Here is a 25,749-nt window from a genome sequence, read left to right as displayed (position 1 = left end):
ATTACTTCTAGCGAAGGACCCTACCTAGTTCGAAGTTCAACCACTACGCCATAGATAATACATTAAACACTTATTAATTAAGTGCACTACATACGCTCTCTGAAGTTCGATAAAAATTGATAAGAATGCATTGTACGCGCCGTACATAACATTATATCGTAGACCTTTGAGCTTACTAAACGGCTCAACGTGATTATTGTGTAAATTCATGTAAACAAAATAAACTTCATGAAATATGAGTGCGAAAAACGATGTTTTGCAAGTGGTTAGTGGCTGGGACGCGGTGGAATTAGTGCTGAAATGTTTGTTCCTTGGAATGTGGCAAATTTTGAAGATCCTAGTCAAAAACTTATGGAAAGGTCACCGCAGAAAATTGTCAAAGAATTTTCCACCGGTTGAGATGTCAGTGGACGCTAGTGTGGGGACGCACTGCTATATCAAAATAATGGTAAGTTTGTGGAAATTAAAATTTATCTGTGATCATTTCTCGAAAAATTAAATCAATACTTTTTTTTAAATATAAGGAAAATGAGTAAAACTCGTCTGATGTTTGTAGGGTAGATAGATAATTTGTTTTGTAAATCACTATACCTGGAATGCATGGCTGTCTAAAATAATAAAAAAGAAAAATAACCAGATTTTGATAGAAATAAATCGGTATTCTGAATATGTAAACATCATGAGAAAGAGGACTTCAATTTAAAATAAAGTTTTTATTATTATTACTATTAAATCTTCCTAAAACAAGTTATTATATGCAAATAAAATCCATTTCACTTATACAATTTATTATGTGAAATATGTTATCTAATTACTTACCCAACTTATCTCCTAAAACACAATATTAAAACTTTTGACAATTACTCATTACAACAAAAATATTTTATCATGACAAATGTTAACTTTCTATTTTAAAACGGTCTTCTATTATTTTGATAACTTGCATCACAGACAAATGAACAAATTGAAATAAAATAATTAGATGTAGATAACTTAAACATTATGCAGTCACCAAAACCTTTACAAATATTAAAAAGCCTACCCATATTATATATTGAAGAATGCTCCTTACTAGCCCACTGAGTTTCTCGCTGGATTTTCCTAGTGGGTTGCGTTTCCGATCCGGTGGTAGATTCTGTGAAGCACTGCTCTTGCTAGGGCCAGTGTTAGCAACACTCCGGCTTGAACCCCGTGTGCTCACCTACACGTCAAGCAGAAGCTGAAATAAACTCTCAAGGCTATCAGCATAGGTAGGGACAAAAAAAGCTTCTTGCATTACTAGTGGGTATTAAAGAAGTCAATTCAATTTTTTTTATTGAAATAGAAGATCTTCCACCAGAGGGCCTGTTTTTCTTCAAAAGACCCATGGGCAAATGTTATTGAATATTTGGATACCTACTCATTACATACAAAATTTATTGAAATCAATACCAATTGAATTCAGATCTTGGTGATTTTTTAACCAGAATATACATACATTCACATATTAAATATAATTATGATGTGCTTGATGAAATTAATTTCTTTACTTTCTGATTTCTGTTTATAATCTAACAGACAGTTTCCAAATCTATAATATAGAAAATATCATGATTCGACACTACTAGAGTACATATACAAGGAAACAGTTCAAACTTGAAATGGTAATGTACCTGGACTGAATTTAAAAAAAAAAAAAGCTCGGTGTAATTAAGAGGAATTTGAAATGAAATCATACTAAGTATGTATATTGCAATAGCGCATCTGCATGACTTACTTTTTTTATTACTACAATCACATTATGCTTAAGTTTGTTTTTAAACCCACAGACGTCACAAAATCAATGCCGCCCCCTCCTTGAGATGTTAGATCAAAGTCCTATTTATGTATGTACATCTCGCATCTCATACTACTACGTATTTTCGCGGCAGAACTAGGGAAGATCTACTACCATCAACTAAGCCACTTTATAAAATTCTGGGGATTTTTATTATTACTACATGATCTTATTCCCTAGGAGTCGTTTGTGATTACGTGCTTCCTCCTCCTTGCATCGTGTTCCTCAGTGCTGAAGTTCGTGACCTTTACCTTGACCTTCAAGCACTTTTGTTCGGATAATGGATTCCTCCTTCCATTCATGTCCGTAACGTAATGTTACTGCTAGGAAGGTCTTGCTTTTTCTTTCAAAGGAATCCCGGTACAGTCGCATCACACGTTTTTCCACTAGGGCACGAACTCTTGCCGACGATTGGCCAACACACTCTCACCATCACATCATTTTAGTTGTTTAAAATTGCGTGCAAGCAAAGTGTCAAATAAAAAATGTTTCTTTACACGCAATCGTCATAGGAATCTTTTTTTTTATTGCTTTGATAGGTGAACGAGCTCACAGCCCACCTGGTGTTAAGTGGTTACTGGAGCCCATAGACATCTACAGCGTAAATGCCCCACCCAACTTGAGATATAAGTTCTAAGGTCTCAGTATAGTTACAACGGCTGCCCCACCCTTCAAATCGAAACGCATGACTGCTTCACGGCAGAAATAGGCAGGGTGGTGGTAGCTACCCGTCACAAGACGTCCTAATACCAGTATTACTCATCACTTATCCAGATATGGCTAGTTCTAAATACGATTCCTTCGTTGCATTTACGTTAAAATTACGAAAAAAGTAAACCGTACCCGTGCGTAAAAGTAAAAAGTACCCGTGCGGACTCGCAGGAGGTCCTACCACCAGTAAACCTACTGTTATTATTACTGTTTACTTACGTTAATGGAATACCGATGGTAGGGGATCTGAAAGGATGGTTGTGGATTACGATATTTCGATCACACCGTCGTCTCCTACTAAGGTTACACCAGCCACTTTACTCCGTGCCTACCTTGTACATAAGCCTTGTATACAGCATTGTTAGATGTGTGTTGTTAGATGTTACGTTAAGTAGCAATCTCGATCATTGACCCTATGTTTGTGTTTTCCAAAACATTTCCCTCAGATTACTTGTGTAAGTACCGATAATAAATTTACTCAAAAAACCTTTAAATTCGCAGGGAGTAAAATATCACTACGTAGAAACAGGCCCTAAATCGGGGCAAATGATCCTTATTCTCTGCGATGCCCCGGAGACCACCGACCTCTGGGCTCCGAACTGGTCGAGCATGGTCCAGACCCTAACAGATCATGGCTATCACATAATAACTTTAGACCTCCGAGGGACTGGCGGCAGTGAGGGAGGGAGCCGAAGAGAACTATCACCACCGAGGGCTGTTGAGGAGCTATCCAATCTGATGGAAGCTTTAGGGGCGTCTCCGAAGAAGCCTGCCATTGTGATTGGCTTTGGAATTGGAGGGATGCTAACTTGGTATGTTCCGGTTTAGATAATTAAAATTCACTTTTATCTTCGATTTACTACCACTCAACCATGCTTCCTTGTAAGTATCATTAAATATATAAAATATACCCACTTGTCGCCTCACGCCATAAACAAACAAAAACAAATTAAGCTGAGAATGAAGAACTTTCTTATAAACTCTGTTCAAAAAGAATATGATTTCCATATTTATTTCGAATTAATTTGCTTATTGAAAAATACGTTTACCCTTATGAATATTTTGAAAACTTCTATGAGCAGTGATACTGCCGCTTGTGATAAAATTATTGAGAGTATGGGTAACATAGCCTTCACATTTGAGGCGCCGGCCTTACATACTGAGCGGATGTTGCGGTCACGTTATGACGATGTCAAATTGGTGACAAAACTATCAGTTGTTTTTTTTCAATATAATAATAGAAAATGCTCAGGCTGAATAATTGTATGAAAATCGGAAATAAACGTTATTTTTACGAGAGTTACGCTGCAAGATCACAGCAGATAATCTTAACAGTGTTTGAGTATGTTAAACTATGTTCCATCATTACTGTAAATCGCTTTCCGTGTTCTATTGTAATGCTGTAGACTGTAGATGATGATAATAAACCCCATATTATTAAATTGTTAATAGACATCACAACTTGAATACGTCCACTCACCCTTGTTCGATCCTTCATATGAGAACGTATGAAGGACAGACAGAAATAGTATGATGGTGCCCGAACCGTATGATAGCCCATCAGTAGTGAAAATCGACCAACAAAAGTTTTAGTGAATATGAAGTATTGTGGAAACAAAATAGACAATTCCAACACCAAATTTAAAAGAAAGAGGTTGTGTTTTTTTTTAATTGTTATCGCAACTAAAATACGTATTATCGTTTGACATCAAAATAAGAAATTGAAACAAAAAGGAATGAGTAATTTTAATAAGAATAAATTACAATTCATTAATAAGTATAGATAAACTTACATATTCCAAATATTTCTATCCTGATTACTAATGTTTATCCGACGATAGGCTTTGGTCTCGCCAAATTACATTTTGTAGTTGTTTTTTTAAAGATAAGGACTTTATGAAGTCATTGTATGCGTAATAATATAATCCTAGATACGTGATTAACAGCTCATACTAACTATCTTCACATAGACTTACTATATCGTCCAAAAGCAGGATTTTTTTAAAACAACTACCCTAATGATGATGGTCAATTAACTAGCACGTTTGGATAGCGTGGTTCCTCAGATTCGACAATCCACCCCTCTGCCTATGACAATAAAATACCCCCCTTAAATATCGCTTAAAGAGCATGCCGTAATACCCAGCAAATAACGTGTTTTTTTTTTTTTTATTAACTCCTGTCTATGATATTTCAAAAACGGTAATCCCAAGCTCACAAAATGCCCGAAAATTTCTGTTATACCCAAATGTTTCCTTAATTAAACTGTTGTTTCCCTCAACAGGTACTTAGCGCACTGCTATGGCCCGATGGTCAGTAAGTTCGCGGTCATAGAAGCGCCCCATCCTAATTTATATTGGGAATTCCCACCAGCCAAGTTCTGCAGAGAAGCCCTCCATTTCATCCAGGTATAAAACTTTAACACAATTTGGCAATGTAACTTTATGAATAGTAAATTAAAAAGATAATTAAATTAAAAAGATGCAGCGTGGATAAACCTCACACAAAGTGGACTGACGACCTATTGAGGATCGCGGGGATCCCCTGCATGCAGGCAGTGCAGGGCCGGTCGTTGTGGCAAGGCTTGGGGATGCCTGTCTAGCAGTGGAAGTATGTGAGCAGAAGGATAAGATGGGAACTAAAAAACCATACACATACCCGATTATTGGATAATGACCATACATATAAACTTTGTAGCAGTATTTGTGCATGCTTGTTTATTACTTCTAGACTTCATGTTCTATATTTCAGACAATTTTCGCATTTTGTTTTATCCCGGGGAATTGTATACACGGGGAGGAAATCAGTACCTTAAATTTCCACTTCGAACTCTGTTGCAGTTCCCAAGTTAAGTTAACATTTCCCCGGGTAACCTGAGCCCAGTCTGCTTAGTACGAGTTTTTTAACTTTTCGATCGTGTAAAAGTTAACTCAAATTTGTATGGAGTTGGAACAACTTCGCTTCGTTTGCCGCTAGGGGCGCTGCTCCAACTCCATAAAAATTTGAGTTAACTTTTACGCGATCGAGAACGTTAACAAGCTCAAACTAAGCACACACGTTAACCTTTTTCTTTGATACTTGGCAACCCAGGAGTTTCAATGTAAGCGAGATTACCGAGCGAATGCCCTAAAAATACACAGTAAATGAAAGAGCGATCCAATCACTCAGAAGCTTTGACCATTAAATAACTGTTAATTCATTATGAGATTTATTAGAGTCTAAAGTCCTCGTTGGACCCTCTAAGGACTCGTTACGAATGATTTAATTGACTCACTGAGATATCGAGACAAAGACCTGACATAATTATGGCACTCGTAATTTATGAGAAGATAAAAGTAATAGCGGGATCAGTAATTATAATTATTATTAAGAATGTGAAATCGTTCTCGAGAGCAAAATAATTTTTTTTTTCCTACCTAAGCTGGTAGCCTTGAGAGGCTATTCCAGCGTAACCTTAACTAGTAGGTGAGCTCACGGGGCTCAAACCTGACGACGTTGCTAACACGAACCCCAGCAAGAACTGCGCTTCGCAGAACCTACCACCGGATCGGAAACGAGACCCACTGAGAAGATCCGGCGAGAAACTCAGTGGGCTTAGGCAAAATAATAAAAACGATTACTAGGTACTACTAGGTATTAGGCAGCTTTCAGTCTACGCTTTAATATAATAGCATATAGTATATAGCTCATAGCACAACAATATCGCACACCATACATTGTTATGGACACGTTCACACTGTACTGTACTATATATTATTGGATAATTTAGGTTGCTTGCTATACTATACTATAGTATATATAGTACAGCGTAGTCTCAAAGCAAGCAGCTTTACGTAATGGAAAAAAATAAGACAGGTACTCCCAACTAATCCCAAAAAAAATTCAACATTAATCGAGTCGTATTAAGGTTTCGGTGATAGACTAGCATTATTTTGTTAGAATTTATTAATGTATCATTTTACACATGAGTAATAAAAATAATATTTATTTGTTAAGCTATCAGCTCCCAAGAGCGATGAGTCCGAAATTCAATGAAATTGTCATAATTACGAGAAATTCTTTCATTAATAACATGTTACTATTTCCAATAGAAATGAGTCAATAAGACATTAAAGCCTAAATACTGACATCCTTTATTATTCATTAAACAATTATTTATGTTGCATTCGGAAACAATTTAATATAAATTTTAAAATAAATCTCATAAGGCATTGATTGGCCTTTTACTGCACTGTGCTTCTTCGTACGACAATTCATAATTATTAGGGTTTGCTGTTTTTTTTTTTTTTCCTACCTAAGCTGATAGCCTTAGGGGCTATTTCAGCGTAACCCTAACGTTTGTAGGTGAGCTCACGGGGCTCAAACCTGATGACGTTGCTAACACGAACCCTAGCAAGAGCCGTGCTTCGCAGAATCTACCACCGGATCGGAAACGCGACCGACTGAGAAGATCCGGCGAGAAACTCAATGGGCTGTGTCTGAGAGTTAATTTACTCGTCGAGCCCTTCGTCGCAAGCGACGGGTTCGACGAGAACGGTGACCGGATGGGGTTTGCTGAATAATCTAAATTCGACATTGGAAAAATTTGTCGACAAAAGAGATAATCGATTCTTAACTGCTTTGTCTTAGATTTTTATATTAAATAGACCTATCTAGCAAAGTTCACCGCTATACAAAAAAATCAGTGTAGGTAACATGTTATTTCGATAACCACGTCCTAAATCGCGTCCAATAAATAACTAATTACGGATTATGTATGTAAATCTGATCTAAAAGGAAATGTGAACAATCGCAAAATTAAAGAAGTAGGGTATTTGCATGTGTACATGAATGCTATGGGTGCGGGATTAAAACTGTCTGCTTCAATCTAATTATTTAAAAAAAAATCAACTCAAAGCATTTTATATTACATTTCGCAATAACTAAAGAATAGGAGGATAAAAACGACCATTGGGCATTTAAAGAACAGTATCCAATTATATCCTGAGAACGTACCTCTGAATAGTCTTCGAAACAAAGTTAACTACGAATATAGCCTTATCGATGGTGATACTTTCGGCATACAGAGCCTTCGTTAAGTGATATTTTTGATGGTGAATTCTTCATTTTATACCATGAATCAACCACACTCCTCGACTTCGTTGTCCAGTATATTTGGTGTGAGTTTTTTAAAGTTCTCAATAACGTAAAAGATAACTCAAATTTGTATGCAGTTGGAACAGTGTCCCTAGAGGCAAACGTAGGCAAACGTTCCAACTCGATACAAACTTGAGTTAACATTTACCCTATCGAGAACGTTAAAAAACTCGCACTAAGCACACAGAACGGTTCCTTTGGTTTGATCAAGTAGATATAAAACTTTCAGTGGCCCTATTTTCCCGAGCAATGGTTGGCGGAGGGCGAACTGTGTGAGGGAGAAAACGGACGCTGGCTCAACTCGCGGGCTCGCGACTGGAGGGGACCGCTCAATTATATAAGAGGTATCGTTTTTTTTTTCACAGCCTGTTTTGCAATAACTGTTAATGTTTTCGACCTTTTGTCTCAAGATGACTAGCAGTTTTCATTGCCTTGAATAAAACATAGCACATCCGTTATTAAGTGCTCTTCCACCGAGTGAAGTAAAAGTGCTTGGTAGACCGACGGTCCGAATGTTGTTGTTCGGAACTTGTATATATGCAAGCTTATCTTGAAAATCTCGTAAGCGAGATACATGCATCTGTCATCTTGTGTTCTGTAATGGCTATCGCCACAGTAGGGTCTTTTGAGACTTCGAAGACATTGATATATTTTAGTAAACGCTTAGTAGCAAGTGCAATGATGGATTTACACCTAGACCCATGAGACCCGGACTAAGGCAGGCATGTATTGAGGTGGCGGCAATTTATTTTCAAAATACCAAAATTTCAGAGAAGAAAAAAAGGTAAAGACAGTCTCCTGTGAAAATGAGTTTAGATTGATTTTTATAAAAAAAAAAAATGAAATTATTTTGTATTTAAAATGAATGACATTTATTCTAATATTGGACGGCGCGATAAACAGGGCCTATGGCGGCCTCAAACCTAAATCCATCACCGAGTAAATGAGCTGGGCACTTGTCTACTCGTTTAAACCAAAAGACCTATGCATTTCCATGGAAACGAAGTGGTGTACAGGCGCTGCTTGGTGGCGGATATCGTCTGAAGCCCGAGTGGACGCCGCGGCACTGCTGGTCGGGGAGCAACACTCCGCCGCCATGCTGGTCAGAAGTGCCGCGCACTGCACCCGACCGGCCCTACGTCTGCTGCCTCATCTGCACCCCGCCCTGCCCGGTTTATTACTCGAATTTCTGATAGGTGAGTAAATCTATATTAATATATAAATCTACAGTGGTTTTTACAGATGTTCCGTTATAACTACTGAACCATGCATCCGATTGACTTGAAACTTGGTATCCATGTAGAAAATACATGTACTTAATGGATAGGCTAATATTTAGAGAATAGATTGCGTGAGAGAGAGATGGGCAGACTTATCATGATGCGCATGCAGTGCGACGTCACGCCGCGCGCTTATTCACAAACACTACACAAGCGCAACGTATGAATATGTTGAACGCGAGCTACAGGTAGACGGAGTGGGGGTGTTAGGTTTTATTTTCGTTACGGAATTTCTTGATTCGGTCGCCGCGCTCAAAGCCCGCGATCAAAGCTATGCAAAGCTAAGCTTAAAAAACTTTTTTATTGTTTTATTAATTTATCTATTTTATAATTATGTTTCTAATATTCCTATAGAAAAGGACACGATCAAATCGAATCCAGAAGAAGTCCCTAAGAGTCTGATGGGTCGCGTCCTGGGAGCGGTGGCCGAACGCGCGAGGCTCGTGTTGCCGCCGCACGCCGTGCATCTGTCAGCTGTCACTTCGTAATGACAGCTTGTCAATAGAAACAAACATCAAGTTCATTATAGGAGTATGTAAATGAGTTTCATTTACCTTCATAAAATATAAGGTCTGTTTGCTGGATTATAGTTGATATTTTAGATTAAGAGTATTACATTCAAATTAAAAGTAACTGAATGTTCCTAGTATGTATCTTTAGTTTAATCGGCTAATATTGTCAAATTCCAACATTGTTCATTGTCTTAGTTTTTTATAGTTCGATAGTTTAATCTCTATTTCAAATAATCGAAATTGAAACTAGTTTTGCAAAATGATATCGATGTTTTTAAAAAAATGAATTAAAATAATGTTGACCTCTTGGGGCTTTTATGTAGTGATATTGATTTAGATTTGAATTTTCATAATCGTTACGCACGCATCATCACAATTATTTTTTACAGAATGGAGATTTTTGAATCTCTCCTTTTTTAATAATTCTAATAACTTTCATTAGTGCAAACTTTGCAAATGATGTTGATTTTTTTTACGATTTTTACTAGAAAGTGAAGCTATTGGCTTATTATTGTTATTATGAATAGGATTGAGATTAGATTTGGGGCAGCAAGCATACCGGCAGCCACTTCCACCAGGAAGTCACAGGCTGTAGCGAACTAAAGTACAGTACCCGACGATAAATATTGCACATCGACCTTTGGAAAGAGACAATCGGCTAATGTCGGCTTCGTAGAGCGCTATCTCTGTCATACGAACCTCTAACAGTCCGACCGCACTCCACCGCTTAAACAACGCCTGACAAACGTCACCTAGGCAGTATGTGACCGAAATTAGCCGATTGTCTCTTTCCAAAAGTCGATGTGCAATATTTATCGGCGGGTACTGTATCTCGCAGTTTTGTCAAACGTCTCGCAGTGCCGGGTGCGAGCGAGACAGGGAGCCGCGAAGAGCGAGATGCTATGATTTCGCGCAGTACTGTATGTTTGTTTTGTTTGCGGTTTGCGAAGGAAAACAGCTGAATGCAACACGGCGCTGCAGTCAGTACTAAACTATACTCAACAAGACTATCTATCAATTAATAAGACATTGCGTTTAGATTCACAAATTTTAAGATCCGTCCACATGCGTTTTTAATTTTTAAGACCTGTTCAATTTAAGTTTTTGGTCATATTCTACGTATCCCATAAGTAGAAATTTGGTCTCTTCAAAGCATTTATTTTTTCCTCCCCATGCTGATAGGCTTGATAGGCTATTTCAGCTTCTTCTTGAAGTGTAGGTGAGCTCACGGGGCTCAAAGAGCAGTGCTTCGCAGAATCTACCACCAGATCTGAAACGCGACCCACTGAGAAGATCCGGCGAGAAACTCAGTGGGCTGTGTCTGTGGGTTAATTTACTCGTCAAGCCTTTCGTCGCAAGCGACGGGTTCGGCGAGGGCGGTGACCAGTGCTTGAGGTACCTAAAAGCACCGTTAATGGACCGGGAGGATCCGTTACGACGTGCTTAAGGCCACGTCGACTGCTTACCATTCGATCCACAGGATCGGGTATGAAAAGTACTATTGGTACGTGTGCATAACTCGTGTGGCGGTGAGTCTTGCCAGAGTCGGAACAGCCGTCCCTTCCAATACCACACCAAAGCCCTTTTGCGTTCTAGTTCTGCGATACATGGAATCATAGATACATCTCATATCTCTAGATGAAGTGTCTATGGGCTGTGGTGCCCACTCAACACAAAATGAGCTATAAATTAGTTCCCACATACGAATTTCAACAAGAATCTTATTTCGCGGACGGACATTTCTAAACAAGATCTATGCGCTACGCTTACTGCCCAATGTCTAAAATCTCAATCCTCTTAATTAGTTTACAATAAAATAGATTAGTTTATAACATTTTTATATATTCTTTATAAGTTTAGTCCATAACTTCTAACGAATTTATATATTTTTAACTATATAATAAGTTCCTAATAAAAAGTAATATAAATAAATGCATTAAGTAACTTTATATTGTATTTATTAGCCAAGGTTTGCGGCTGTATTGAATTTATATTGTGATTTATTTAAAATATTTACATTAGGCATTTCACTGTTTGAGTACTAAGCCCTAACTGAAGTTTCAGAATATACGCCATTAAGTATTGTATTCAATTTTAAAAATAAACAAAAAATTGTGTATAAAAATTATTAAGACAAGAAATATGTAGAAACTGCTATACGAAATAATATAAAGGGGCGAAAAGCTATTAGGTTTAAGAGACATTTCGCTTAATCCGCGACATTTTTTTCTTTGTATGTAATTAAAGTTCTGTTTTATTTGGTACTAGCGACCCGCCCTCGCTTCGCTTCGGACACATTAAATTTTATTATTGATAGCTGAGTCCCGCGACGTTGTGTCCCGTCATACCGCGGGTGACGCCGCGGGGCAAAGCTAGTCTAAAAAAAGTAGCCTTAGTTACTCCATCGTTAGCTACTTGTCAGTGAAAGTCCCGTCAAAATCGGTCCAGCCGTTCCAGAGATTAGCCGGAACAAACAGACAGACAGACAAAAATTGTAAAAAATGTTATTTTGGTGTATGTACCATATATATATTCATATGCATGTAGTAAAAAGCGGTTATTTCAATATTACAAACAGACACTCCAATTTTATTTTTATGTATAGATTAGCATCAACAATTCGATGTTTTTAATTGAACTTCAATCCAATTTACCCTATACTATAATAGCTGAAGAAGTATTTTTGTTTTATGTCGCTTAAACCAAATAACCTTTAACGGTAACCACTAGAATTATCGTGATATTTGAATCAAACAGGATTGTCTGGCGAGCGTATTGAGAATCGTTTTCAGAAGATCCAGTAAAATCTCGAGTTAGGTCTTTGTAATCAAACTTCGATTCGCTTCAAATATAAATAAATATCTTGATTATTCACCTTTCATCCTAACTTTATACATAGTGTTATAAAACGGGTTGTTCGGCGCCATAACAGTGTGTGCTATAAGTAACCGTGAAAGTTTAAAATAATTCGTAAAATCCACGGTCTCCTCGTTCGGTTTTGAGTGGGCTGTGTACAGTATGTCTTCTTTAGGAGATCTGTGCGGTGAGAGACAGGAAGACAACGTGCATTAACTTCAGCTGTTTGGGTTCGTAGAACGTGGTGGACCTCACGAACGTGCTCAGAAACGGTTGGCAGTTAACTTTCAACACGTGTGATTAATAATTCGCGGAAAAACTTTATACAGATAATATGTTCGCTTCTTCTTTTGGCGGTAATTTTAATTTTACCACAGATTATATATTGTTATGTAGCGGGTCTCAATTATGGATTTATAGGTATGTAATCTTTGTAACTATATAGAGTTACCACCGGGTTAGTAAAAATGTACTAGTGGTGACCAATATTGTGCCATATCTTCGATTTCCTCGTACATAGGATATTATAAAATTATAATGTAAATAATAACGAAATAAAACACATTGCCAAATGCCTCTTTTATTACGCAAAATGCCCACAAAAAGCCTAACCTCTCTCGATAAAATTTTTTGTTCACTCTATCAATTACAATAATAATAATATTATGTACATAAACATGATATATTTTTCAATTTTCTACAAATTTTTTTTCTACTGTTACATGTTACGTGTCGTTACAATCAGATGGAAGAAACTCGGTCGACTTAAAAGTTACTGCAGCCCATTAAACTTTGATAAAGCTATGTAGGACTAATTTTAACACGCTTTCATTATTTGTATGTAACGGAACCTTTAAACGTCATTCATTAGACTTCAAGATGTCCGATTAATTTGAACAAATGTTGCAAAACTATTCGCATCAGGTACCGTTGACAAAACAGTAATTTTATAATTTCGCTTTAATATCCTGACCAGTACCAATAGAATAAAAAAATAAATGTCTTGTTAGTTCCGTATGCTATATAAGGGTGTATTTTTTGTTGTTGTTAAAGTCCATATTATTTTTTGGTTACTGCACTAATGAAGACACTTACAAAAACACTTTTAGATGTGAAATACCGTGAGATGTACGGGTCTATATTAGAGTTTACACAATTGCGTGGCCTAACCACTGGCTGCTTGTTGGGTAAATTAGTTTTAGCGGTGGTAAAGCGTGAGCACACAATGGTAGGTACTACCACTCTGACTATTTATGAAGCAGTAATGTGTGGCATTATTGAGGGTATAAGACCGCACGGCGGATCACCGTTACGATAGACCGACCAAATTAAGGCAGCTGTAAAAGGTCCCGTTAACGAGTGCACAAGGGCAGCTACACGCGAACAGTAGTGGCGTCTTGTGAAGCGCACCATCACCCGAACTGATGACCACGACCACTCTGCCAATAGCGCAAACGACTAAGAAGTGTGCGTTCTATTTGAAAGCAAAACAGCCATTATTCAACTAAGAGACTACATATATCGCACATACGGTGCTATAAAGTCACTTATACAATGTTTGTTAACACTGAACTGATTATTAGAAAATACATTTGTTAATAGTTATGAAAGAGACGCAAGAGATGTTTGCTTTTACTGATGTAGTTTAAAGTTGTAGTTTAAATATTATTTTATTTCTATAGTCTAGCAGAACTATATAAAATGTTGAATTTTCCAACGTTTCTCATGAAAAATTACATAAAATTGCATAAGTGACGATATCGCACCGTATGTGCAATATGTGATTAAAAAAACATGTGTTATAAATCGTTACTCTTATACCGCGCTGACCTTATCGCAAAGTATCACGATAATTCGTTACGCTCGATATAGTCTCAGACCTTATTTGCGAGAAAAGATGAAAAACGCGGCTCCAAAAAAAAACGTCCCATATTTTAACTCATATCTATTGTAAATTTACACTAAAAATAACTAAAGTTAATACACATCTCGCGGTATTCCGAATGTATATTTAATTAAAATGGAAGATCTGTATATCACAATAGCTCCATAGTTTTTTTATTAAGATTGCATTTGTCTACTAATATTGTGGATATAAATATTAATTTGATACATGAAAATATTTGTGCTGTTTTTTGTTCTAATACATAAACACAAAACTACTGTTACATCATTAATCACCATTGCAATTTCATTTGAGATTCTATTCCTACGATTTCTTTTATCATCCATACGCGGTACAGAATATTAAATCGATAGAACGTCATAGTGATCAATAAAAATGTTATTGTCGAGCTGCCGAATTCGAAAAATTATAAAGACTCATTTCCATATAGGATTTTAAAAGAAAAAGTATCAACTTAGTGCAGGGACAAATATTTTAAAGGTAGCATTCACTGCTCGATATTGATTGAATATTGATATAAAAACCACATTTTTAAGATTTACGAACAAATTTTATCTTTAACGAGCCAAATTTTGTATGAATATGTGGATGTTGATAATATTACCAGTTTCGGCCTCCGTCGGAATTGTGATCCTGATTATAAAAGGCCACTAATGCATATGCATCATAAATCGCAAGTCAAATAATAATGATCGATTTTTATATTTTTTTGTAATGAATTAACTCGAATATATCGCTAAAATTATTTCAATAATTAATAGGCCAAAATAATATTTAGCATAGGCACCAACCACACAATGGAAAACACAAGTTTCTTATAATTTTCGATAAGCCATAAAACGAACGAGCGTGCTTGACGGTACACTGGAACTTGTGACGTCATCATGACGTCGAGAATATGGTCACTGGTAACGTCACATCAAAAAGCCTTATCGACCATAAGCAATTTTTTTTTTCATTAACAATATTTATAGTAAAAATGCTTTTTTCAATAAAAAAATCGTTGAACGATTTCGCTTAACTACCACAAATCTTTCAACAAATGTAAAAACTGGTTGTCATATGGCCACACCAAAGTTCACCGTCAAGCATCCGTCTTCTCGTGTAAACACGCCTTAATAGTTTTAGTGGAGTTAATATAACTAAGTCTTATATCCCGTTAGGACTAGAGGTGAGGCGGTCGGGTCGATCCGGTCGTTAAGGTATCGATAATCGTTACAATTTATCGATAAAATTATGAAACGAACGACAACAATTTGGCACATCTGTTGACTCTTAAACTAAGTGATAATACTCGACACGCGGACGATAGAAAAAATGTTTTCATCAGACTTCGTTTGTTTAGGAAATCTTAAATAAATATACACAATTTACAAAACTTAAAACTAGAAAATTAAACTACAAAATTTACTTTGAAATGAGCTACTAGTAAGGCCGTCTGAACACTTGTATAAGTGCGATCAACTCCTCACATTGATAACTTGTAAGAGCTGAACTAAAGAATTCGTTTAACGCTTTTAAATGTTTGCGGTCACATCACTTCATCACAAATGCCTTCACTGCACACCGGGAGATCACAGAGCGGTTTCCCCGCGACCTTCGCCCTCGCTCGCACAACTGTCACTGTCAGGCCGCAGCGTGACGTCACTGTTCAAAGTCACATCTAAACAGGTGTCCTTCCGACTAGTTCTGTCCTTGTCTCGCTCTCTACTCGTGATCTGAGTGTACAGTTCGTCTATCTCGCTCGCGAACGACACCGGGCTGCTGTCCCTGTTGACATCGGGACAGCTGAGCGCGGGAGTGGGCACGTACTTCCCCAATTTCGGATTGCTCTTTATCGTTTTCCGCCATCCGGGATCGTAGTTGACGTACTGGTTCTCTATGTTCGAAACGTCCTCTGTACTGAAGCTTATTTCGTTTGGGCACATGGACGAGGGGGAGGGCGCGTACAGGCCGTGGCTCCGTATGCTCACTTCGGACATCTGGTAGTTGGGACAGTAAATGTCACTGTCGTTCTCGAAGCCCTGTTCGCTCGCGTTCGTGCTGCACGTTTCGAAGTCGTACGTTGTTTTCGCCAAGAAAAACGTGTCTTTGTCGTCGTCCAGTTTATCTTTGGACCCTAGCTCTGGATCCTGAAGCAAATTGTCGAGTTCCCCGGCGTCCGGGTGCTGCGGACTCCCGGAGCGAGCGGCGTCGTCGCTGTTCATGGTGCATTCCTCCGATATGTCCTGCAGCGATTTGTCCTTGTTCTCCTTCCCGTCTTGGCCCTTGTTGGGCTGCATGTAATCTATGTACTGGCCGAAGCTCTCCGTGTCGGTGATCTCGTTGGTGGAGCACAAAGCGCTGTGCGTTTCCTGCAGTGACGTCATTTCCGAGTGCGTGTTCAATGTTTGGTCGGAGCAGGTGTGCGGCATCGCTATCTCCGACGCCGAGCTGTACTCCAGACTGCACTGCTGCGATATGGTCCTCATCTCCGGGCGGTCGGCGTGACTCTGCAGGCACTCCTCCGATACGCTGCTCCGCTGAGCATTGAGGTTGCTGGGCGCGTTCGCTTTGATGACCTGATGCTGCGGCACTTGAGTCTCTGGCACATTGGTATAAATATTCATCACTCGGCTTCTGTCCGTTTTCGGATCTTCGTTTTTATTCCAAGTCTTCTTATCGTTCGTGTAGCTTTTGTAGTCCTTGTGTTCGTCTTCCAGAAGGTTCGGGTTGGCGACGTTGCGGGTCTCCTTGATGCCATTGTTGGACCGCTCAACGTGTATGTTCGTATTGTTGACCTTGGACCCAGAGTTGATTATATTGGCCATCCCGCTGTACGCCTCCTTAGTGGGCAGCGGCAGCGAGAAGTGCGAGTCGTTGTCGTAGTCGTTTCTCGTCGGCAACTCAAGGCAGTTCCTCTTCATGTTCTGCCGTTGCTTCTTGAAGAACTTCTTGGCGACATTCATCTGGTTGGGGTTGTAGAATATATCGGGGGCCACGGTGCTGGTGTCGGGGTACGTGAGCATGGAGTTGTTGGACCGGTACTGTTGGCGGTGCAGCACGACCAGGTTTATGTTCGGAGTTTTTCCATTCGTGTTCTTCAACACGTCCTTGTGTAGAGTCTGCCCGTTGAGTTCAGCGCCCGCCTTGTACGTGCCGCCGTTGTTGGTCTTGGGGTTGGTCCTGCCGGAGCTCCGGCTGCCGGACCGCGACCGGTTGTCGTTCGGCAGGGGCGCGGGGGCGGCGGCTCCGGAGGGGTCCGCGGGCACGTTGCGCTGGTTCGCGTCGAACACGCTCCTGTTTCTGCAGCACTGTTTGCTTTTTTGAAAATAGCAATGCACGAGAGCCCACTGCGCCCTGACGTCACTGCGCGCTATGCCGTAGAAGAACAGCACGAAGGTGCCGAGTACGGTGGCGCACACGGCGTACACGATGCTGCAGATGTCCTCCTGGTACGGCAGGTAGGCGGGCAGCGGCCGGTACACGGCCACGGCGCCGCACGCCCACACCGCCACGTACAGACACGCCACGATCACGTGCGCCCGCAGCTGCACGATGGGCGAGTGCTCCGCGTCCTCGCTCTCCGAGTCCGGCGCCGACTTCACGCTCCTCCTCTCCGCGCGGTCGTGCACCTGCGGCTCCCACATCTCCAGGTCGACGTTCTCGGTGGCCTGCGTGCCCTCCGACAGCTGCACGTTCATGTTCCGGATGGTGCAGCGTATGAGCGCGAACAGCACCAGCAGGAACATCAGCAAGATGCCGCCGGGCACGAACAGCGCGCTCAGCGCTGGGGCCGTGCTGAGGAAGCACTGCGAGTAGCCGGCGTAGTCCTTGATGTTAACGGCTCCGGAGATGCCGCAGACTATGAGCGCTATGCCCCAGCCGACCAGGTACAGTCCCAGTATGGGCTTGTGCGCGGGTACGTCCGGCGGTAGCTCGTCCTCGGGCGTCCTGGGCGGCCCGTCGGCCCGCGTCACCCACTTGTACATGTTGCTGGCCGACACGCACATCCACAACAAGCAGCACAGCGACAGGTAGTGTATGAGCAGGCCCAGCGCTTGGCACAGCCTGACGTTTTCGGTCTGGTAGATGCCGAGGGTGTACATGAAGCAGAGCAGACAGATGGCCACCCAGGTGTTGACGAGGGCGTGCTTGGTTTTGTTCGGCATCAGTATGTCTGCGTGGCACGTGGCGTAGGTGATGGCGGCGCAGGCGAGGCAGCCGCCCAGCAGCAGACTGCCCACGTACACGGCGGGGTGCGACACCTTGAAGCGCGCGCCGTCCGTGCGGGCGCCGTAGATGCCGGTCTCCACGTTCTGCACCAGCCCCACGCGCGCCAGCCGGCTGCAGCTTATGATCACCATCTCCGACACTGCGTGCGATATGCGACAATCTGAAAATAGTACACGATTTACTTAAACAAAATAAGTTAAAAAGGTTTTTTGTCAGAATCTATACTGTATCAGTGGTGTGAACAGTAACTAATATTTTTCTGACCTAATTGTAAACGATAGCCGTTGCTCAGGGGCATCAACAATACAAACCGCCGCTGGCCCCTTAAGGGTTCTTTTTAATAATGCTTGATAACATTATTAGATATTCTGGCGGTTTAATCTATCGTTGGTAATTGAGGGCTGGTTCGCACTTATCCAACCATGAATATGAACCAAGTCAAACAAACTACCAGTTCTCCTATTAATTTGCCTCCTGCCAGATCCTATTAATTTAGTGTGCAAAGAAACGTACATAAACGTCATTTCGCGTATAGTCACGTACAGTCGTGGACAGTTGCGTACAGTCGCGTACAGTCGCTTACAGTCGCTTACAGTCGCGTACAGTCGCGCACAGTCGCGTACAGTCGCGTACAGCCGGGTACTACGCCGTACCTGTGTGGTTGAGCGTCCAGTGGCGAGTGTGCGCGTCCCAGAGCGCGACGTGTGTGCGAGCGCCAGGCCGAGCGCGCACTCCCGCCAGTACTGGCTCCACTAGCTCGCCCGACCACTCCGTACCCTCTGCACACACAACGTACACAAACTTTATTTTATTTCTTTCGACTCTGTTCATCTACAATGAGAAGAGACGGTTTTGTGTGATTATTAGAGCCGAGAAATCAAGTTAATCGTCGACCTTGAAACATTTTTATCGCATTAATGCGTGAACAAAACACGGTCCATCTGGTGTTCAGTTCGGTACAGCCCTGACTTGAAATCACGAATGTAGAAGAAAATGTACCACATGTTTACTACGTTTAGGGCGAGAGAGGTGACATGGGAAGGCAACGGGAGGATGCGTCCGCGACCTAAAATTCGTATTCGGCGACCAGCCTTGTGGCACGAGTCACCGATTTAAAAAAACGATTAAAAATAACTGTAGTAGAAATAAACAGCCATGCCATAACATCAGAACAAACTAGGGTACAACATGTTTAGTAAAAGGAACTTATTAAATTACTGAGTTGAAATCCGACAACCGGTGAGGTGATCTCGATGTTCATGTCCTCCCGCTTGGTGCTCCTGCCGTAATAGTCCTTGGACCGGTGGCCCGTGAGCGTGGCGTCGTCGTCCAGGGTCGGCAGCAGCGGGAACAGCGCCGCGTGCTCGTACACCGACACCACCAGGTCCGAAGGCTTCATCTGAACGAGGGCACCAGATTCTGTCGTGCTGAAGATCAGAGATTGGGGTATCTGAAAATAATGCATTCTTATTAGCAAGTAGAACTTTATGTGACGAAATAACATCAGATTTTAATAGACCATAACGAATATCATTTTACCATTGAAATTAAAAACACTGTCACTTTTTTACATGTGGCGTTTTCATAGAAATCGATAAAACGAAAGCTTGTCCCAATTTCACATTCAGTTCGAAATCCATAGATTCAGACGTGACACGTTCATAAATGAGTATAGAATGAGCTATATTCAACTTTTACCTCAGATAGAAACTAACAAAAAATATGGTTTGCGCGTTATTATCAGCCAGATGACAGCCGGAAGATAGAGAAATACTAATGTGTCGATGAGCTATCAGTGTGCTTAGTGCGAGTTTTTTAACGTTTTCGATAGCGTAAAAGATAGTTTGCCTACGTTTGCCGCTAGGGGCGCTGTTCCAACTCCATACAAATTTGAGTTAACTTTTACGCGATCGAGAACGTTAAAAAACTCGCATTGAGCACACAGTTGGTCAACGAGTACCTGCACAGTTGCATGTATGAGCGTGTCGGATAGTGTGAACAGGGGCGCAACGGTTCTGTTGGTGGCCGTGCAGTGCAGTCTCGGAGGCTCTGCCCCTCGGACTTCGCCCCCGCTGTACCACACGCACGTCGCTCCACCAAAGCCCTCGCTCACTCGAAAACGTTCTATCGCTAAATTTGACTGCGAAATAATTTATATATTATTATATAACAAATACAAGACAATGTTAATGAGATTATCCTAAAAAGTTAGGTAAGACCTATTGGTAGCATAAGCAGTATCATCCCTCACATAACAGCCACTGTCCTTCATGCTGCCACTATGAAAAATTACACAGCCCTAATCCCCAATTAATTGGGAAATGACCACTATATTAGCGGTAAATTTAGTGCTTTTTATAAACTTTAGTATCTTAATAAGTGGACTATGTGTTATTCTGTCTGATGGGACTCTTTTTACTCTGTCTGACGAACTAGGTGGGACTCCCACTAAGTCGAATAAGGTGGAGAAAAAAAAGATTGTCTGACTGGAAAAAAATCAGTGAACAAGCAAACTAAATTAGTAAAGCCAGTTACACACATTATACACATTATATATTTGAAAGTGTTGACAAAAAAGGGTAAATCTTGCACTGAGCGTGTGAGAATGCTTGGTAGACTGACAGTCTGAATGTTGTTGTTTGGAACCTGTATATATGCAAGAGTATCTTGAAAATGTCGTTAGCAAGATTCAAGTATTTGTCCAATATCTTTGGCTTTTTTTATGATGGCTAACTCCAGAATTAAAATCAATATTGCCTTCAGATTGTAGCTCTACATACTACAGTAGATCATAATGCTGTTGCAGATAGAATGAGATCTATCAGTCTCTAAGTCAATGATTACCTTTTGTCCGTGAACATTGTTAATATAAGCGGATATATCCTCTGCAGCATTCATCATGTCTGTGCATGCTCCGTACTTGGTCTCGGCTTTAGCGAGAACTGGCATTGATATGTTCATCACTGCACTTATCACATCTAATAATGCGGAACCTTTAAATGAGGTTAATAAAAGTTATTAAAACTATTCCAAGTCTGAAGGGCTCTTACTATAAAAGGAATTGCTGTGTGATTTTAGCCTTCAGAAAATAGTACTACAACTACAATTATCTTGATCTCAAACGAGGCTTGTGGAGAGTATTAAGCGGTAGGCAGCGGCTTGGCTCTGCCCCTGGCATTGCTGAAGTCCATGGGCGACGGTAACCACTCACCATCAGGTGGGCCGTATGCCTGTCTGCCTACAAAATCAATAAATAAAAAATAAAAAAAAACTATTTATCTACTTTAAATACTATCAGACATTAGAAATTGGCAATGTTAGGACACTCTAAGCTCTTCTGTGCCTTCATCTAGTCTACAATAATTCTATAGAGTGTATCTTATTTAAACCTAAATATATTTGTGTATAACCTATGCCATTGGTTAGAAACTGTACAATGTTACTGAACTATGTTATTTCTCCTGAACCTTTCTATATTTTTATCCTCAATTGATCTCAAATTGAGAATATACAATAATATAGTTTAGAATTACATTAAATAATCTGAAATGCAGTTTGGAATGTAGTATGAAGTAATAACAAATATGGACCAATGCATACCCAGATCTCTTTCTTCAGCAATATACTGCATGTAATTCCTAATTGCTCGTGCTATGAACATAACATCATCTGGGTCTGTAATCTCAGCCAAAGGATATGTCTTCTCCTGTATCAACATTGCCAGTCTTTCCGTAGCATTCACCGCTGAATACTGAACTAAACTCACATTCAACAGTGCAAACTGCTGAAGCAATTTCGTCACATTACTTATGTATGCACATTCGGATGTGTCCACTTCACCCCAAGTACCGTTCCCATGGCAATATCTGTGTGCCATGCCTTCTCCACTGCGGCACGGTACTGAAGATGTGCGGTTCAATAGTAGCTGCGGCCATGAGTATAATCCTTTATTTGTCATTGTGTGTTTAATCTCACAGAACTGTGTCGAATTTGATATCACATAAACATTTATGGTGTAGTTGTGGGACACATTGTTTTGGTCACTATACATGCATGTCCAGTTTCCTGCATGATGGTTAGTTATATTCGAGAAATATATTGTGGTCTCAGCAACTGCTTCCTCTTGTATGTCAGTGTAAGTAACATTAACATCACATATTTCAAGCAATGGGTGCACCCATTTAACTGTATATTTAATTAGGCCTGATGCGAATGGTGCATTGCAAGTCAAGACCAAGGAATCCCCTTCGAAAACTACTTGATCGTGGCTCGGCTTGGCGATCAATGAGGAAATGGGTAAAGCATTACTGCAGGCTTTTAAATCTAATGATATCTTAAGTTTTTTTATAGTTGTATTTGTCTTGTGCTCGGGGAAGGCACATTTTGGATTACCCACAAGTTTTACCCTGGTGATTCGTACCCAGTCACTCACCCAAAGTAAGTCACAGTTGCAAATAAGAGGATTATCTGTTATGTCTCTGAAATAAGATGGACGCTTTCATGTTTTTTTATTATTATTTAGAATTAAATAATAAATTACTTAGATATAATGATTTAATGCTTTATGACTAATGCTTTTTATTATCACTTCCTAACCGATCTAAATCAGCAGATGAGCTCACAGCCCATAGAAATTACAATGTGATGTCTCAGTTTGCTCTGTCTCAGTTTACAGTGAATCCAGTGATTGACATTTCACTTGTATATTGTACAATGTTCCTTCAAAATAGACCAGATAATTGATTCTCATCAGATGACTATTAGGTCCAGAGACCTGGGCATGATGCAAACATGTCAGATCATAGGGTATGCCTCTTTTAATAACCATACATCTTCCTCAACATCAGTCTTTGACAGAGGCACTACGGGATATCACTACACAATATATCCAATAGGGACTCAAGATAAGAACAAAAGATGTGTTACCTAACTTCAATTAGATGTATCTTCTAAGTAATTATAGAGTTAAGTAAGATATTTGTTGCTTTTTATGGCCTTTGTAGGCAGACGAGCACACAGCCCACCTGATGGTAAGTGGTTACCGTGGCCAGGGTCAGAGCCAAGCTGTTGCCTACCATTGAGTACACTCCGCAAGCCCCGTTTAAAGAAGGACATGTCATAGGGCTCGGAAACAGTGGAGGGGAATTTATTACATATTTAATTCTTTCAATTACAATGTAATTCAATAACAATGTAAGTGGATTAACAGTCAATAATATATTTAACAATTTTATGTTGTAAGGCAAAATCAAAGAGTACTCACAAATGCTTCAATGCAACTAGGTAATCAAAAGTGCCCGATGCCATTACAGATATCTGATTCTGTGCCAGGATCAATCTCTCCAAATTGATTAAGCTTTTAAACATTTCCTTGTACACATTACTGATGTGGTTCTGCGATAGGTCTAACTTTTGCAAAGCTGTCATATTGTAAAATGCATCCGATTCTATTAATGATATCTGGTTTCTGCTTAAATCTCTGTGAACATCAAATATTATAGTACAATTAATGGGTTAGTTTATGTACATTAATTTTCGTTCTTTCACGGCCGTCTGGTGTAGTGGTAAGTGACATGGTCACTACACAAGGGGTCGCGGGTTCGAATCCCGCCAAGGGAAGATATTTGTATGATAAATATAAACGTCTTTTCCAGGGTTATGGATGTATATTAAATATATGTATGTGTATAATAAAAATCTTACATTTATATCCGTTATCTGGTACCTGTAACACAAGTTCTTTACGAACTTATCACGGGACCAGTTAACGTGGCGTGATTGTTAGTAAATATTTATTAATATTTATTTATTATTCAATTATTGATTAGTCAAGAGCTTTAAGCTTTTCTAGTTTACTCTATAAAACTGTAATCTGCCTCATAATACATTATGACACATTGGCAGAATTTTTTTATACAGTTTATATAAGGTAGACTCTAGTAATATCAAAGTATTCAGTATCATAGTAATACCAATATCACAAAGAGAGCTAGCCATTCCATTACAGTTAATTTCTAATGCAAGTATAAGTAACTAGAATAATTAGCTACCTTTGTGCAGTCAATACAGTCATAACCATGATGACAAGCAGTATGATTTTAAGTCATAATTATATAATATACATAACATATATGTAGTACAAGTGCTATCAATGAGTGTATGTCTAGTAAATTCTGAATTTTCAATAATGTACCAATAATATACTTCTGCTATGGAAGCTAACCACTCATTATTTTCTAATTAATTAAAATATTCAATTAATATCATATTCTAAATAATCCACAGTATTTAATAATATAATTCAATATAATTTCAATATAATTCAATCAAATTAGGACCTTGATACATTCATAAATTACAGTAGTTTATTTGTGTTCAAAGAGCACTAGATAGACATTATCAACTCACAGTTTCTGTAGATTTGGCAAGTACAGCTCTCTCGACAATGTAGAAATAGCATTGCCGGATAAATTACTGTAACAAATATATTTTACTGAATTTATAGATTTGAACCAAATTGATTAAGATTGTAAACAATACTTTTGACACATACAGACTAACTACAATGGTCCACAGCTTGCTCAGGTCGATTTCCTTAAGTTCAGTTATCGGTGCTGGACTTCCACCGCACTTAAGCTTGAGTTCTCCCGGCAGTGGTTCCGCTGATGCCCCCTCGCCTGCCTTATTACTTTTGCATACACACAGTGAGGGACAGTATGAGAGCACCCCGTTTGCGCATAGCAACGACATAATAAAAATCTCAAACCACTTCATCGTGCCTATTTCTGATAAATTTGCTGTTTATACTATGGCACTACGCCAAATACGAAAAATATTCACATTTTAAGAAATTCTTGGATTTCATCAATTACATTATTTTACAATTCGTTTCAATAATAACTTATAATGTAAGATATCCATGAACGATTAAAAAATGTCGCATTTTATTCGGTACTGAATAAATTTTTCATTTACTGAATATAAACAATAAGAATCACACAACACACATCCGACATTTGTAATGTTACAGTTTTTATTTTTCCAAAACTGAAACGGCGAGCTAATTCACCCATACCGCCTATAAAAAGAATGTTGGTATTTTAAATACCTATCAAATATTATAATGTCAAATTATTTATTAATTTAGTACCTATATTAATTTATCATTGTGATCTAGTTTTGTAGATTTTTAATTATGTTGATTCAAAGAAAACACTTTTTTCAAAATCCTCTTGATAGCCTTTACAAAGTCATGTAATAACTTAATTTACTAATGTTGTATTTCTTCACATATTTACTTGACTTAATGATGTCTTA

General features: G+C 39.4%; 2 protein-coding genes across 2 annotated transcripts; one reads left to right on the top strand and one right to left on the bottom strand.

Annotated features, from left to right (window-relative positions):
* LOC114251958 (epoxide hydrolase 4) lies at positions 1-13,015 on the top strand. The gene is made up of 6 exons (XM_028186409.2): positions 1-448; positions 3,029-3,339; positions 4,812-4,935; positions 7,893-8,007; positions 8,680-8,859; positions 9,298-13,015. The coding sequence occupies exons 1-6, from the start codon at positions 236-238 to the stop codon at positions 9,429-9,431; spliced, it is 1,077 nt and encodes a 358-aa protein (XP_028042210.2). The 5' UTR covers positions 1-235; the 3' UTR covers positions 9,432-13,015.
* On the bottom strand, positions 12,871-25,470 carry Remo (Remoulade). Its single transcript, XM_028186404.2, has 9 exons — positions 24,986-25,470; positions 24,841-24,906; positions 23,696-23,911; positions 22,033-22,910; positions 21,277-21,425; positions 20,393-20,572; positions 19,651-19,882; positions 19,086-19,211; positions 12,871-18,592 (listed from the first exon to the last, which is right to left on the bottom strand). Exons 1-9 carry the CDS (start codon positions 25,204-25,206, stop codon positions 15,792-15,794), a joined length of 4,869 nt encoding a protein of 1,622 aa, XP_028042205.2. The 5' UTR covers positions 25,207-25,470; the 3' UTR covers positions 12,871-15,791.
* Positions 25,471-25,749: the final 279 nt, after the last annotated feature.

This window comes from Bombyx mandarina, chromosome 23 (genome assembly GCF_030267445.1).
Source record: "Bombyx mandarina strain Sakado chromosome 23, ASM3026744v2".
Lineage (NCBI taxonomy): Eukaryota > Metazoa > Arthropoda > Insecta > Lepidoptera > Bombycidae > Bombyx > Bombyx mandarina.
This window is presented reverse-complemented; position numbering and strand designations above follow the sequence as displayed.

Bases quoted from the DNA above. Each gene is read 5' to 3' on its own strand.
- LOC114251958 (XM_028186409.2), top strand. From the start codon at position 236: ATGAGTGCGAAAAACGATGTTTTGCAAGTGGTTAGTGGCTGGGACGCG. The intron at 449-3,028 runs GTAAGTTTGTGG...TTAAATTCGCAG, and splicing joins ACTGCTATATCAAAATAATG to GGAGTAAAATATCACTACGT. The intron at 4,936-7,892 runs GTATAAAACTTT...TAAAACTTTCAG, and splicing joins AAGCCCTCCATTTCATCCAG to TGGCCCTATTTTCCCGAGCA.
- Remo (XM_028186404.2), bottom strand. From the start codon at position 25,206: ATGAAGTGGTTTGAGATTTTTATTATGTCGTTGCTATGCGCAAACGGG. The intron at 23,912-24,840 runs GTGAGTTGATAA...TGATGTTCACAG, and splicing joins TTGCCAAATCTACAGAAACT to AGATTTAAGCAGAAACCAGA. The intron at 19,883-20,392 runs GTACTCGTTGAC...CATTATTTTCAG, and splicing joins TCATACATGCAACTGTGCAG to ATACCCCAATCTCTGATCTT.